Source organism: Notothenia rossii, assembly GCF_949606895.1.
Source record: "Notothenia rossii genome assembly, chromosome: 6".
NCBI classification, from domain to species: domain Eukaryota; kingdom Metazoa; phylum Chordata; class Actinopteri; order Perciformes; family Nototheniidae; genus Notothenia; species Notothenia rossii.
In genome coordinates this window covers 35,285,428-35,302,664 of record NC_136909.1, presented here as the reverse complement: position 1 = coordinate 35,302,664, position 17,237 = coordinate 35,285,428, and the positions used below count along the sequence as shown (strand labels likewise).

Sequence of the window (17,237 nt, the reverse complement as noted above, 5' to 3'; positions counted from 1 at the left end):
TTCTGTGTAATGTATTGCTGCATCCACACATATCAAAGCAATCAAGAAAATGTATATAAATATAAAGTTTATGTTCTCATCTGGATTTTAGCCTTCTTTTCTGTTTGAGAAGAAGAACCAAAAAGAAAATTCTCATCATGCACAGATTCCAACCAAATGGAAAACAAATCTAAATGTATATTCCTTGTTGTGTTGTAAAGCCTATGGAGCCTCAGCATGTCATTTCCCATGGACTACACTGTGTGTCAATTAAAGCACACCTACCACTAGCTGCAGTGATGGCCCCCCTGTTACAAACAAATGTAAGACTGCGTTTCCATAGAAATGTGACATTGTTGCCATGGTACAATATTTGCTGGAGACAAACCCTATGTTTGTCCATATATTCCCCACTAAGACAAAAATAGATTGCTGACCAGAGCTAAATCTGGAATGATTCTCAGGCTTTCAAACTTCAATAAGAATGGCAATCTTTGTTCTGTATGTCATTTTTAATGACACATAAAATGGAGGAAAGCACAACAGAAATTCCTTACAATTATTTTTAGCCCTGTTGCAGAAAAACAAGGCCAATACTTAAATTATAGTTGCAAAAAAATAGATTGGTTTGTGTAATGTATTTGAATACAAATTGGGGACACTGACTACAATAAGTGATTACAAGACAGATACAGTATAAAGATGGATTTATGGCATTAAGGATAGAAAGGGCTGCAAACTAGACATATTGTTGAAGAGGGCGAAAAAGGCTGCTGTTTGTCTGGAAAAGTCAGCTACCCATAAGGATTTCAGATGAATGATTGTCAAAAGTGAAAGTGATAACACAATTACAAGGGTCAGAGTAATGGTAATACTTTTTATTTAAGCGTACTGCAAAATGACAAAAGGATGAGAGAAAAAAGCTTCAAAGAAAAAAGAATCAAGACCAAAGATCGAGTTCTGCCACTTTAGTTTTCTGTCAAACAATACATAGGGTTTGGTTTGTGTTTAAGATTAAGTCATGGTTTACTGTTAACATGTTTAACATGTTAAGGGTGTCATAAATGAATATGCAGATCATACAAAATATTTTTTTTTCTCAGATCTAAGAGGTAATTGTTTTTTGACAGTTTTCCTTAAATCTCTTTAAAAAATTGCAATATATTGCATTATATTGAGTTCTAACCTGTGTATCGTCATACAGATTATTGCCAACACACAACCCTAACACACATATAAAAATAGCTCAAGGGACCTGGTTAGTCTTTATTCTCACATCAGGAGAAGCTGGAACCCTGTGACACACACACACACACACACACACACACACACACACACACACACACACACACACACACACACACACACACACACACACACACACACACACACACACACACACACACACACACACACACACACACACACACACACACACACACACACACACACACACACACACACACACACACACACACACACACACACACACACACACACACACACTTTAAAGAATCGTTCTATTGTTGATAAGCACTTCATGACTCCATGAACTGCTTATTCTCTCAGATCTGTGCTGAAGTGGCCGGCATCAGCCACAGATGACACATCCTCACCAGTACCTGGAGGTGGTGGTCTCCTTATGATCTCTTTGATCTGCTTCTTCAGACCATCAGCCACACTGAGCAGCATTATTTGATTTTCCTTAAAACCAATTTTAAAGTTAATATTATCCTAGTGTTACCGTCATTTTCATATTTCCTTACTAAAGTAGTATGTTTCTGACATAATGCTGCTGCTGAGAGTTAATTAGCTTTCATTAAATAATGCTTTAGACCTCTTGTCAAATCAAGATGACAGTATCAGGCAATAGCTTATCTCCAACTGGCTCTTTTCTGCTGAAAACCTTTTGTATATTAAGGCCAACATAAAAATCCCAACCACTGCAACAGCATCCTTTATGGTACACATCCACTGGCTCCCCGTCTCTTAACGCATCGATTTCAAAATCCTGCTCCTCACTCACAAAGCCCTCCATTACCAGGCCCCTCCTGCCTCACCAACTTGCATCCACCAAACCGGTTCCTGCACCCTCAGCTCATCAGACGCCGACCTCCTGTCACTACCACACAGGACCAAGCACCAGACATGAAGGGGATTGAGCCATCTCCATCGATGCACCCTTCTTCTGATACTACATCCCCAAACACATCTGTGACTGCACCAATCGTTCTTTATTCAAATAACAAATAAAAACTCACCTCTTCAGAACTGCGTTCAGAGCAGAGGGTTGTCTTCCACACGGCTCTCAAGACAACAACAACGCAACAGTGCTGTTAGAAGTAACCTTAGGGGAAATGAATGGTGGGCTTCAGATTCCATTAGCTAGCCAGTAGGGCATGAGGACCACACAGCTAAACCTCAGATATATATGTAATTAAACATCACATAGAGCAATGGGGAATATTTAGAAAGCCCTCTGTTTGTGAAATGTTGCTACACAAGACCTGATGCTGGCATGTTAACAGATGTCTATGTCTAGAAAGCAAAGGAGTGTTACAAAAATGCCTTCTGCTGCTAAGAAAGAAATGTTTTGAAACTGAACTCGAGCAATAATCCCTCAAGAATGGAAGATATACATGAGGACATTTTGCTCAACTAAACAATAAGTGTTATTCTGCATTCACATGATGCACTTTGCTCACCGCAAGGTTGGGCGCAGAGCCTTGCAGTGGAAAAAGCGAATTCAGTTTTGTTTCTATGGTCACCTCACCTGCTAGCTAGCAGCAATCATAGACTGCAATACATACAGCTGTCATCTGATTGGTTGCTCGTCGAAGGATATTATTGAAATAATTTGAACTTCGGGCGCAGCGCTCTGGGACAAATTCACACCTTCCTAGTCTCTCCATAGAAACACAACTGCAACATCAGTGGAGAGCCGTTTTAACGCATATCATGTGAATGCAGCGTTGGAATTAATACATAGGTGTACTTAGGCAAATCCAAATTGGAGGACGGAACGACGAAGAGACGAACAAATTGAAGCAGCAGTTACAGGGATACACTGACTAACTGACTAACTAACTTACACTTATTATAATACTTTTATCCTTAGAACATCCCTGCCAGTTATATTGGTAAATGCCACTGCTGTGCTCTACCCATCACCCTGAAGCGTCTCCTCACAGAACAGCCACTTGCCATGTGCTAGGATATTTAGGAGGATAGTTTTAAAAGATGGACTGGATTCTTGCCAAAAAACCAAAATAGGTTTATTGTTTAAGCATCAGAGAGCTTTCCCTGGGAACAGAGTAATACATAATGTAACACTTTATTGGTCTCTGTAGGGAAATTGTCATTTCTCTCAGCCTTGTGTATGTCAGATTACAGGGTAAGCCTCTTTAAAACAGGAATTCTGTGGGACACTTCAGTAAGGTGGATGCTTGTCAACGTGTCCCTACTTATTGTTGGCTTGACTGTATTAAACTTCCAACATTTGTCAGTCCATGTTTTCAAGTTAGCAATCCCACTTCTTTCCAGTCCCGTTTGAGATGTAATTCCTCTCAGTGCTGCATTTATTTCTTGCTACTCCCTAAGACACGATTGAGATGCCTAAAAGCCCATGTCAACAAATTCAGATTTTAAATACAAAATGGAGAAAGTTGTCCTGTATGCAGGAGAGGGAGGTAACATGTTTGAACAGCATGTAATCAACGCTTGGCTTATAGTAGTAGTAGTGTGTGGTGTGTGTGTGTGTGTGCGTGCGTGCGTGCGTGCGTGCGTGCGTGCGTGCGTGCGTGCGTGCGTGCGTGTGTGTGTGTACAACAAAATACAACAAAAAAACCCAGTCTGACTTTGATCTCTACTTTGGAACACTTCACTGACAAATACATAACACACATAGCTTTATGGGGTTACAGACAGGACCAAAGACACACTGTGTATCTAATGAATACACAAATATCAATGAAAATATCCCTTAATCACAATTTAGTTCCTTCCACAGCATTTGAATTTCATATCACTGCAATTTTTAAGAATCCAGACAAATTGAATGTCACTATTTTTTTAAATATCCATTTAGTATATGTCTCACAAGTGCAATCCACCTTAAGTTAAAAAAACAAGATCTTACCTGTAGGGTCTGAGGCAAGGTGAGTAAAGGCAGCAAACAGGTCTCTATATCAAATAAATGTATGAGCCAACATCCACAAGGCTTTGGTAATTAGTTCATGGAAGGATTCATACAAAAGGACACTGAAAAAAACATACAAAGAAAAAAGCCACAACAGAAATGGCCACAAACAGCTGTGACATTTACAGTACATGAACATACCTGAAAACCAAGGACAACTGTAGTCTGAGGAGTTTTTATAACCCACAGTACCATGTCTTGGAACGTAAAACAGAGTGATAGCTGAATTAGAAGATTTGACCTAACTCAAAAGGGGTAAACCATATCAAAGTGGAAATCCTTAAGGAGCACAAATGAGTGCAAATTGCTGTGTCATAAAAGGAAACTCAACCAACTCAGGGGGGAAATGAGGTAGATTCAATGAATGAAAGCGTGAAACATCAATCTTCATGAGCTTGTATATTAAAATCTGTAAGTGTATGCATGGGATATACTCATTTGATTTCACTGTTTGTTGAAGGACATATTTATGTGTGTGCGTGTGTGCGTGTGTGTGTGTGTGTGTGTGTGTGTGTGTGTGTGTGTGTGTGTGTGTGTGTGTGTGTGTGTGTGTGTGTGTGTGTGTGTGTGTGTGTGTGTGTGTGTAAAGAAAGAAAATCAGACACGGAGAGGGTAATAGGGGCTTTGCGAGAGAGTGATTCTTCCTACCTCAAGGAGCTGTACTCTGACTTTGTTGTATGCTTTCAGCCAGCGAACTTTGGATGGAGAGCAGGGCGGAGGGCCATCTTCAAAGAAACTGAGAAAATAAAGCAAGAAAGAAAATCAACAGGTTCAAAGGGAAAGACATGATGAAATTGAAATACATCCCCTGCATCTTGTAGTTGTAGGACTGGTTGTGTTGATGAAAGGGAAGTCCATCTTAAAGCAAAACCAAACTAACAAAATTCAACTTTAAATATTGAAATGTTTCACGAAATCATGCAAACCAAAATGTCTATATTTTTAACATACCACATTTTAGCCTTATCCTGGTTGTCAAGGATTGGCTTAGGAAGAATGATCAAAGATTCATGCAAGTCTTTGTTGGAACCAGGCTCTGGGAGCGGATGCAGCTCTTTGTCAAACTCTTCCTCATTTTCTTCTTCATTCCGGGAAGACTTCTGGCTTTCATTAGGTGGTCTCAGAGTGCTGCGCAGGTTCTCTGGATCTCGCCGCTCCTCAGGTTCAGAGCTGAGCTGGGAGCTGGCCGGGCTGAGGTTGCCTGATGAATCAAAGCGACTGCAGTCCGGTGGACTGTAAGAGAATGATGTTGTTATTTAGAATATGGTGGTGAATTGTGAAAGCAAAATATCGTTTAGGAAGCGTAGATTTGAAAGTTGAATTCTCAAATTCAGTGTTTGTATCAGTGTTACTAATTGAATTCATGGTAAAAAAAAACAACTGTAAATGGCTGACACTGAATTTGGAAATGAACTGTTGGAACTGTTCATTTGGGGGTAAAACTCAGGGTAAAAGTAGCATCAGATCCAGGGAAGAAGGTGAAATGAAACAAGGGATGAACAGGATTCAGTTGGGTCTTGAATAACTGAAGCGATTGCAGAAGTGTTCTAACAATTAAGTAAAAAAAGGGGTTAACATCAGCACTGGGAGGTCCTCAGCATTTTCAAAAAATCGTGGTCATACTGCTAGTTTAAGCCGGTAATGACATGCAAATAAAAAACGGAGCTATTCTAGTTGACACTTTAGATCCTGCCTAAAAGCAGAATAAATAAAAACTTTTAATTCACCTACTCTAACTGCAGTAAAATGACAGGATCTGCAAATGCATGTAAAATACAATGATAAATGCAACTTATTTATAATCCTTTAACCTTTTAATAAGATTGAAAATTAAAGGTTAAAAACTGTGTCGGAGCACTGGGGATACACTTAGCCTTCCTGGTAAAAATCGTAAAGGGCTGACTGGATAAGAGAGTACTCTGTGGTTGCTGGATGATTGAGCCTGCTAACAGGGAAAGTGCTTTGTGCTTTAACAGGCATGATTTACTTTGTCTTGGGTGCAGGCCAAATTACTTTTCACTGGTCCTTTTATTCCAGTGTCCCGCCTGCCTTGATGGTGTGCATGGCCACGCCATCATAAATCTATCAGAGTTTTAATTCACATAAACAAATTGGCTAAGGCTTGGAGAATAATTTAGAGAACTGCAGAGGACAGAGGAAGGAGGGGCTTTATAGACGCCTCACACATGAAATGTTAATAAATAAAGACCATTCATTGCACTTCCATCACTGTCAGGGAAAGCTATTACGGGGTGTTGTATGTACAACAGAGCTTTAGTACATTTACACATAAGGGTGAGCAAATTTCAAGCAGATAAGGTTATTTATTTTTCCTGTGACTTTGTTGATGACACTTGTATCAAATGTACTTAAAACTATCTGCATTCATGAGTTGCATAAGCAGTATATTTTAAGCAAGACATTTGTTTGGTTAGATTAAATAGAAAATGTCTTAATGTTACAGTATGCATAGGATCTTAGAGTTGATTTGAGGAATGGGAAAGAGAAAAATGGGAGAACACAGAGATAAAGATAGCAAATGTGAACATAATTACTAAAGGGGATAGGAGCAGGAAAGGAGGTACACAGTTGTCTACCTAAGCATGATAAATGCCCAATGCAATTTATCATACTAATTGTACTAGCCTTTTTGCGTCTTTTTTTGTCAACAGGTCCTTTGGTTGCTCTGTCCCCAAATCTGCATGCATCGTGTCAGGTGTGTCAACATCTTTCTTATCTACCTCACATGGGGTGATCTTTAACTGGGGTTTATCCAATCCTTCTTCCAAGGAAATTGAGTGAGAGGGGAGGCCAGACTGTGGTGACTCTGCAAAAGTGTCACAACTTCCTGTGTTTGAATTTTCTGTTGGTCCTTCTGTGTCACTGGAATCTGCACTTTCAGTTTCTCCAGAGCATTGGGAAAGTTTCTCAGGATCTAGCTCACAAATTTCATCCGTAGGTTTTGGACTTTGGGACTGAGGTTGGACTGTAACCACTGCAGGTTTAGGAGGGTCAGAGTTCCCGAACATTAAGCCAAGTTTCATGCCAAAAACAGAAGAAGCAGATGATGGTTCTTCCTTTGCAGATGGCTTCTCATCCTGAAAAATACCAGCTGAAAGACTTTTAAAACCAGAAAATAGACCACCATCCGTCTGTTGTGGCTGTGGTGTCTTTGTGCCAGTTGCTGGAGAAGAAGGACTTGAGAAAAGGGATCCAATAGATGATGTGCCTTCAGCAGCTACAGATATAAAGCCAAATGTAGTAGCAGTCAGACCAGGTATTTCAAACACTCCCTTGGTTTCAGGAGCTGGGGGTGGCACAGCTTTGTCAGATAAGGCAGAATCTGGGGCCTCTAAATGCTCTGCATGCCCTTCATCACCTGATTCTTTCTCAAGGGAAGCAGATTTCATGATGGACTCTGTCAGAGAACTTCCTTGTGCCTCTGTTATGTCTGTTTGTTCCTCCTTTTCCTCTAATCCTTTTTCATTGACCTCAACATCTTCAGGGCTTTTGTCACAGCCATCTCCAGATGAAGATGCCTTCTCTGTATTTGTCGCTTCAATGCTCTCAGAGACAGTGACTGTCGCACAAGTATCCCCTTGTCCAGATTCTGTGCCTGACTGATGGCTGTCATCAGATTTAGTTGCTTCACCTTTAAAAATACCAAATAGGTCACTCGTAAGGGATTCTGTAGCAATGCTACTTGGGAGTCCAAAAAATGAGCTTTTCTGTTGTTGCTGTTGCTGTTGTGGCTGCGGTCGAGGAGCAGGTGATGAACCAAAAAGTGAACCAGGTGAACTTGAAAAAAAGCCACCAACAGTTGATGATTTACTTGGGGCATTTGGGGTAGAAAACATAGACATAAAGCCAGAAAATGGAGCTGGTTCAGGAGGCCTCTGTGGTCCTGCCTGTCTTGGTCCAGCCATTCTTGGTCCAGCCATTCTTGGTCCTGCCATTCTTGGTCCTGCCATTCTTGGGGCCCCCATCCGGGGCCCTCCCATTGTTGGTGCTCCCATTCTTTGTCCTTGTGGGCCAGGGGCCCTTGCCATGCCTGGTCTTTGCTGTTGCTGCTGTGGAGGAACTGCAGGTCCCATTGAAGGGTCTTTTAAAGGACCCACAGCTTGAGATATCATAATTTCTGCTGAGCTGGAACCTACAGTTTCTTTCTCATCTAATGACGAGACCACTGCAACCAAACTTTCACTTTCAACAGGTTTCTCCAATTCATGCAAAAGTTCGGTGCTATGTTCTGCAAGCTCTAATTTAGCCTCAATTGGTACCTTGGTAGTCTGGTCAGAGGTGGATTGCAAGTTCTCTTCAATAGATTGTTCAGATTTTGAAATTGCATTCTCTGTTGCAACAGCACCCATTATAGATTCAGATGTAGGTTGTTCGGCAACTGCTATTACTGAATCAGCTTCATTTTGCTTTTCAGTAGATGTATCCAGATCCGCAGCTGCTTGTTCACCAACAACTTTCAAAGGTTCCTTAGTTAATTTTTCCACATCAGCAACTGATGTTTGTTCCTCAATATCTACTTTCAATATCACCTCTGTAGATTTTTCCACATCTGCAACTGATGTTTGTTCCTCAATATCTACTTTTAATATCACCTCTGTAGATTTTTCCACATCTGCAACTGATGTTTGTTCCTCAATGTCTACTTTCAATATCACCTCTGTAGATTTTTCCACATCTGCAACTGATGTTTGTTCCTCAATATCTACTTTTAATATCACCTCTGTAGATTTTTCCACATCTGCAACTGATGTTTGTTCCTCAATGTCTACTTTCAATATCACCTCTGTAGATTTTTCCACATCTGCAACTGATGTTTGTTCCTCAATATCTACTTTCAATATCACCTCTGTAGATTCTTCCACATCTGCAATTGCTGTTTGCTCTTCATTAGCTTTTAACGACTCCACAGTTTGCTTTTCTATCTCTGGAATTGTTAGCTCTCCATCAACAATTTCCCCATTTTCCACTTCAACAACATCTAATCCTGGGGAATTGTCAGTACAATCCAAAACACTTTCCAATTGCATATCGTCAGTTTTTTCTATTGGGCTTTTAATGGCAGCTATGTCACTTTTGTCATCTATGCTTGTATCTTTAAACGTTTCTTTTCTTGATTCAACAACTTCTTTCTCAGCATCCTCTGTATCTTTTATTTCTAGATGTTTATCTTTGTTGTCTGACTGTTCTTCGTTTACTAGATTTACATCTTGTGATGTCTCCTTCTCTACTAGTTTACCAGTCACATTTGGTGCATCTGGGATTGAAGCCTCCATCACAACTGAAGCATTTTCATTCCAAGAAAGGTTTTGTTGCATTCTGGGTATTTTGTCCTCCTCTGACAGAATATTTGTTGGGGACAGAGTTTTTTCAGTGGTATCTTTATTGATGTCCAATGTTGTATCTTGACCATCTTGGCATGCATTCTCTACTTTTGGTTCCACCTTAACTAATGTTGTAGAAAGAGGCTCAGAACATACATTGTCCACGGCCTCAACCAGTTGCTGCTTTGCTTCTTTGGTAAATTCTTCTGTTTGTAGGGGTTTCTCGTGTTCCGAGGGAATCTCCCCTTTTACAACTGTTTCTGGCTCTGTCTTGGTATCCTCCATGAAAGACATTCCAAATAGTCCAAACCCAGATTTAGATTTAGTACCATCCCCGCCAAGTGAGAACACAGAGGAAACTTTAAAACCAGCCTCCGATTCAGCTGGTTTAGAAGCTGCCGGACTAGCTTCTGATGCTTGCTGGTTTTGTCCACCAAACATGGAAAATAGTCCTTTTCCTGAAGGCTCTGGACCTCTGGTTCCTTGTATTGTAGCTGTTGGTCCGGGTGGGGGTACTCTAGGCCCAGTTTGGGGCTGGGCACTGAGACCTCCAAACTTTGAAAACAACCCTGCACCAGGAGTTTCTTTATTTGTAGTAGAACCAGGGAGGATGCCACCAAATATGGAAGATCCAGTAGAAGGTCCTCTTGGTGCGGCACTACCCCCAAGATGACCTCTGGGACTGGGTGGTTGATGGGGTGTAGATGCACCAAACATTGAAAACAAGCCTTTGCCTGGAGGTTCTTTGGGTACAGGACCTCTTGGTCGCACACTTCCTACAGTTGGACCTCTTGGGCCAGGCGTAGGCTGACTACTGGATCCACCAAACATAGAAAATAAGCCTTTTCCCTGGGTCTCTTGTGGGGTTGACTGAGGTGGTGGTGGGCCTTTTGATTCAGGTGAAAATTGAGCATTTGACCCACCCAACATTGAGAGTAACCCTGTGCCAGGAGTGTCTTTGGTGGATGACCCAGGAAGAATGCCACCAAGTATGGATAATCCAGTTTGGGAGGGTGTCTGTTGTAGGGTTGCAGTGGAGCCACTAAACATAGAAAATAAGCCTTTTCCTGTTGGCTCATTAAGTTGTGCGGCCTCAGGCTGGTCAGCCTTGACAGCTAAAATATCCTTATTTGATGTTGTAATTTCTTTGGTGCAAGGTTTGATAGGACAGGGCTCAGGGGTAGAGATGGTGACATCCCTTTCAGTTAATTCATGAAGCTGTTGAAGACATTCCGGGGATTTTGAGTCTGAGGCAGAAGATACTTCCTTCAGTGACAATTTATCAAGAGACTGATCATCTTCCGGCCATACAATATCTGAGGTCTGGCCTTTATCGTTGTCGTCTAATTTCTCAAGGGTTTCGTTATGTTCTGGGGATGCTGTCTCTAAAACGGTCTCACGGAAAGGTTTAACTCCTTCAAGTGGTGTTATATCTGGATCTGTTGATTTTACGTCCTTTGAAGACAGCTCAAGTGATGGTTCACTAGCCTCAGTGGTCTCTGCTTTTAATGTATCTTCCGAGACAGTGGTTGGGACTTTCTCAGTCAGTATATGCTGTGTGTTATGTTCATCTGCATGGATACTATCCCTAATAAGTGTAGATGACATTTCTGGTGAATAGGTTTTGTCCTGGTCAGAATCAATTATTGTTTCTTTGCTACAGACTTCAATAGCCCTTGCATTCTCAGGTATATCAGACTCAATATCAGAAGGTAAAGAATCCTTACAGTCTGGTAGTGTTACTGTGATGAGAGTGGTACCTGAAGTACCAGAAGAAATTACTTCTGGTACTTCAGGTTTTCTAAATTCATCAAACTCCTGCTCGTTTTTCTCTTCTTCTGGTGAACTTGCTGCTGAAACGAAAATATGGGGTAGTCTAATATAAGGTTTTGGCTCATCTGGTTTAATTTCCTCATCAGCAGGAGATACTTGGTTAATGCCAATGTAGATTGAACTTGAATGTTGTTTGTCAGCTACATTAGAGACGTCACTAAATCCAGTGTTGACATTGTGAGATTTGGTGGATATAGTTTGTTTGGTGTCTTCCTTACATTGATGTTGTGATATGATAGCAGATTCAGATGATTTAGATAAAGAAATGTTATCTGTGACAACCTCTCCTGAAAATTCTGTAGGTGTAACCTCTGACAATGTTCCTGAAAATTCTACTGAATCAGCTTTACTTAGAAGTCCTTTGGTTGGGTAGGTATTTTGTGGATAAGATGGTGAACATTCAGGTTGGGGCAAATATTTCCCTGGGGTCTCTCTTGTCAGGCTTGCATTTAGTGTTGCCTGTTGTTCCGGACTTTCTTGGGTGATGGACATGAAACCATGCATTGTTAATTTGTTGGAGGGATCGGCTACAGGTGATATGATTGGGAGTGTTTTAGGGCTTACACCTCTTAACAGTGAAACCTTTTCTTTGTTTTGGGATTCAATATTTAGTGAGGATGCTGTCAAGGAAGCAGATCGTTCATCTCCGGTTGTCAGTTGTTTAGATTTCGCGAAGGCGTTTCCTGCAGTTCTGCTATCAGGAATAACTGCATCATGCATGACTGCAGGAGTCTGTGTTGGAGTCATTTGTGTTCTGTGCTCCACAGGTCTAGACCCAATCTGAGTTTGGAGGGGTATAGCATAAACTGGTTTTGTAGTGGCAGATGGAAGCGAACCTAAACCACTATATAATGAAATCAAACCTTTAACAGAGGTGGACCCTGCTGGTGTTGAAGATACCTCTGCTACAGGCATTGGGCCATGATTTGTGGTGGGTTTGGATGTAAGTGCACCTAACTTTGATTCATGTTGAATTGGAGTCACATTATTTACTGGTACAGTTTGTGTTTGATATTGCTGAACAGGACATTGACTAAGATCAGGTTGTTTTGAAAGTTGAAGAGGTTTTTCTGTATAATAATATGGAGTTGCACTGCTCTGCACAGGATGTACATAAACAGGATGTGGAGAAGAATCCGTTCTTTGTGTAGCATGTGCCTGCTGCATAATCAAAGCCGGTATAGAGGGTTGCACAGTGGAAAAAGGGGGAAATGCTTTTTCATTACTTGTTAGCGTTCCGCTATATGATGGGCTCTCCTCAATGTTCACACAGCTGTCCACAGTTGGCTGCTTAATAAGAATTTTGGGCATAGAGGACATGTCATGCTGAACAGTTGTATCTTGTCTATGCAACTGTTGAGCCTTTGGCTGAGATCCAGTAAGGGATGGAGTTGAACCAATTTCCAAATCAGGTTGCTGGAATTGCTGTTGTGGGAATGAATGTTGTGTTTCCAGCGCAGGTATGTTAGAAGGTAATTGATCAGGCTTCTTGGATTCAACCTGTTGATATCCACAGTGTAGTGGTAAAATAGCAGGTGCATAGTCCTGCATAGCCCGAGGAGCTACATTCTGAGGAAGCTGTATATTACTTTGAATAGATCCCAAATAGGAAACTGAAGGGGTAGAGCTTAATGCTATTACTGACTGATCCTGATATTGGGTGATGGATTGTTTATCAGTACAATATGCAATATGCTGTGGTGACTTCTGAGTTTCAGAAAGGGCTAGATCCACAGGATAAGGAGGGGGTATATGTTGCTGCTGGTTGTTAAGACTATTCTGAGAGAGGGAGGACACATAAGGAAAGGAAAGATCCTTCACATCTTGATGCCCAAGATTTGTGGTTTGTTTTTGAGGATCCACAGTTAGGTCAATTACACCAGGTTTGATTTTCTTTTCCAAATGCCTTCCAGTCTGCCTTCTTTCAAAAATGTCTTTCTTTGCATTGTTATTAGTGAAGTTTGTGGGCTGTCCATCCTCTGGTACTGTGCAATGGCTTGAAATGTCTGAAGTATTAAGGCCATCTTTAGAAGAGAAGTCAACTGGCTTATTTTGTGGCCGAGTATCATTGTAGGTGGTCCTTGAAGTAAAGGCCTCATTACTGTGGTATGTAGATATCTGTCTATGAAGTATCTCTGTTGTGTTGACTCCACTCAATGCATGTTTCCCTTGTTGATTCTCTGGTACACAAACAGAATCATTCCTTGTTACATTTGCTGGGTTTTTTACAAATGGCAGAGCTCCAGTTGACAAAGTACAAGAAGGTTTTTGCTGTGGTTGTAAAGACATATCTAAGAAGCCTTTGATGGAGTTGGCAGGTGCTGATGCTCTGTGATCTATTTTTGATCCACTCTGCACAAATTCTTGTTGCATCTGTTCTTGTGATCTTGCCTGTCTTTGTTGTCTTTTAGGTTGCTCATGGAAGGGGTGTGTTTCCACTATTAGTGGAACACCAACATAATCTCTTTGAGAATAGCTTGATGGCCTTGTCCTTACAAGGGATACTGGATGTGAATAGTTCTGCTCTTTGTCTGATGTGCATGCCTTTGAAGACATATCTAATGTGTCTTTAACAGTGTTTGCTGGAGCTGTAGAGAGTGAGCACGTTTGGATAATGGACTGTGACACACCATTGTCCTCACTTAGAGTAGCGCAGTTTACTGTCCTACAGCTAGGAAGTGGTTGATGCACACCAGGGATACAGTTTCTATCAAGGGTTTGCTGCCTTTGTGCAGGGAACATTGTCTGAAGTTGCTTTTGGCATTCTGATTCCAGTGCTTCAACTACTAGGGGAATACCAACAGAGTTCATTCTGGCAACCACTCTTTCACTAGGTTTATTCACAAGCGAAAATGCTTCACTTTGAGTAGACTCATATTCTGGCAATGTTGTTTTCGATGTGGCTTGGGATGGCTTGTGTGACATATCCAGTGCTGCAGCTAAGACAGGTTTTTTTGAAGTGTCTGTCTGATGTGTTTGAACAGTCATACAGCTGTGTGGTGGTGGTTGTAGAACAGGGACAATGTTTCTTTCCATGGTTTGCTGTTTTTGCACAGGAATTGAGGTTTGAGGTTGCTTCTGGCATATTGTTTCCAATGATGTTGGTTCAACTACTAGGGGGATGCCAACAGAATCCTTTCTGGCAATGGATCTTGCACTTGGCTTGTTAACCAGTGAAACTGCTTCACATTGAGTAGATTCATATTCTGGCATTGTTTTACTCTGTGTGGTTTGGAATGGCTTGGGTGACATATCTAGTAATGCAGCTGTGAAAGGTTTTGTCGAAATTGATGTCTGATGTGTTTGAACAGTGGCTGACAACTGTACATTAGAATTGTTTGACTCTGCAAGGAGACCAGGTTTGCTCTGTTGATGTTGTTGACGTAAAATAGAATGACATTGAGCATTTTTCTCAAATATTTGTGCAGTTTCAGGGTACCTGGTCTTAGTTTGACCAAAAGGTTCTTGCGGAGGGATATCAACAACAAGTGGTAGACCAACACAATCTTTTCGTGCAAGTTCACGGGCGCTAGGCTTGCTTCTTGTTAGTGGTAGAGCTTCAGCATTGTTCTCTGTCCTTACTTCTGGAAACACCTGATTCAATTTGGAAACTGATTTAGAAGTCATGTCTAGTGTGGCCTTAGCTGTATTGGCTGGTCCTGTGGCTTGATGAGCTTGTGTACAGATTTCAAGAGATCCAGAAGAATTACCTAAACAATACTGCTGTCTTGGTAACAATATCCTCCTACTACAAGATGGAACCTCATTTTTCGTAACAGAACATTTTACCTGAATACCTTTAATATTATGACCAGGATATTCATCAAAAGATGTTGAATGAATATCCTCATCGTTGTGTTCCTGAGACCCTGTTGATACCCCTTTATATGACAAGTCAATTGATTCATGATGACTTAAACTCATTTCTGCCTTCTCAGAAGATGCTGGTTTTCTTATTTTGAATGAAAGTGTCGCACAGAGAGGATCCTCTGATGGCACAACATTTTGTGGAGTCTGCTGGGTGGTTGCCTTCACAGACATATCTAATGTAGCTTTGATTGAGTTGGCTGGTGCAGTGGTCTCCTGATATTGCTGAGCCTTTCCACTAGAGTTATAGGAAGGATGTGTAAAAATTGCTCTCTTACTGTCAACAGGATTCTGCTGTGTAAAAGCACTTGTAACTATAGGTTGGCTTTTCTGCATCTTTAAATGCTGGTCGAATGAAGAATTCAGTTGCTGTCCCTGATGGTATACTTGTTTTCTAATAACAGGGCATACCAATGGTGTGGTACAAATAGGTTGGGGTGATTTATTTATTTCCGGCTGTTTGGGAGCACAATCATTGGTAGACACTTTACTTGAAACATGATATAGTGAAGAGCTACCTGTTGCTGATAACATTACATTAGTGGAAGAACTCTTTGGTAATTTATAAGAAGATGTAGGAGATGGTTTGGATGAAATGTCTTTTGCAGCTTTGCCAGAGACTGTAACAGCAGTTGTGATAATATCAGTTACAGACATACTGTGGGAGGTTAATGGCCTTTGGATATTTTTTGTAGCCTCCGGATTGGAAAATCTTTTCTCCACTTTGCTTTGTTGGTCAACTTTGTTCTGAGAAAATGTTCTTAAAAATGAAACCCTTGGACTTTGCTGTAATGTGCCCACATTGGGATGTTCTAAATCAGGCCATTCAACTTCTTCTTCTTCCTCAATCTGTTTAGTAAGATCTACAGCAATGGTTTTGTCAGTCAAGTCCGCAATAGCATTTGTATCCATCTGTTTTTTCTCTTTTAATCTTTTTACCTTGTACTTTGTAAAGTCAACAACTTTGTCCTCTTGAGTAGATTCTAGATTGGCAGTTGTTGCATCTTTTTGTTTGGTATTTTTGTTTGTATCAATTGTGGCGGAGAAATCTAGGACTCTATTGCTTATTTGGGAGTCTATAGGGGTGCAAGCTTTTTGATTTCTTTTGTAAAGGTGGGCTTCATTAACTGTGCTGTCATTCAATATATGTAACTGAGGTGTACATTCTTTTGATGACTCTTGTGGCTGCTTTGGAGATTGGGATGATGTTTGGTCCACTGCTTTGCTGACTTGGCTAGTGTCACATAACCCTGCGACTGCAGGCTTAATTGCTTGCGACAAAACTCTGGGTTTTTCTGCCTGAGATGGTTGCCTTACAAGCTGACGTCTCTGTATGGAAGTTGAAGCCACAGTTACAGTTGCAGTAGATTTGGTGGGTAAACTCTTAACAGAAGTTGGCTGTGCTGAAATAGCTGGAGAAGCTTTAGTAACAGTTGGTGGTGTAGGCAGTTTCCTTCCCAAGGGGACAATTTCTGGTATTTTTGAAGCTGATGGAGTCTCAGGAAGATTTCTGGAAAATGTAGAAGTCTCTGAAACCTTGCTAGACACTGAGGGTGATGTAGCAGCAGTTGAAGATGGTAGTTTACTTGCATTAATGTTGGGAGATACTCCAGAGTTTCCTACCATTTCATTTGGTTGGTCGGAAGATGTATCAATTATATCGGTAATACTGATTTTAGGAATTGGGTAATGTCTGTTTGGAGGGATTTGTTTTGAATAGCCCCTTCTAGAAGGTGCTGGTGTAGGCATATCTTCTAACACCTGATTTCTCCAGTATGGCCCTCCATGTCCCCCTTTCAGTGACTTTAAAGTAAGATCAGCTGCTTCCATTAGTTCCTCTTGACAGCTATAGCTATTTTTCACCGATTCCAGCTTAATCTTTTTAAGCTTGTACAAACTAAAGTCCACAGGCTGATCTGCCTGATATGATATAGACTCCTGAAACATTTGAGAGAAGCTTTCCAAATTCATATTCATTATTTTTTCACCTTTTCTAAGGGTGGAAGCTAGGTCCATGG

General features: G+C 41.0%; 1 protein-coding gene across 1 annotated transcript in view; it reads right to left on the bottom strand.

Moving 5' to 3' along the window:
• unc13ba (unc-13 homolog Ba (C. elegans)) overlaps window positions 1-17,237 on the bottom strand; it is a 254,230-nt gene that overhangs the window by 144,194 nt on the left and 92,799 nt on the right. The window contains exons 9-10 of the mRNA XM_079689879.1: window positions 5,129-5,410; window positions 4,826-4,913 (exon numbers count right to left, since the gene is read on the bottom strand). Of these exons, the coding sequence (XP_079546005.1) occupies window positions 4,826-4,913; window positions 5,129-5,410 (370 nt within the window). The remainder of the gene's footprint in view (window positions 1-4,825; window positions 4,914-5,128; window positions 5,411-17,237) is intronic.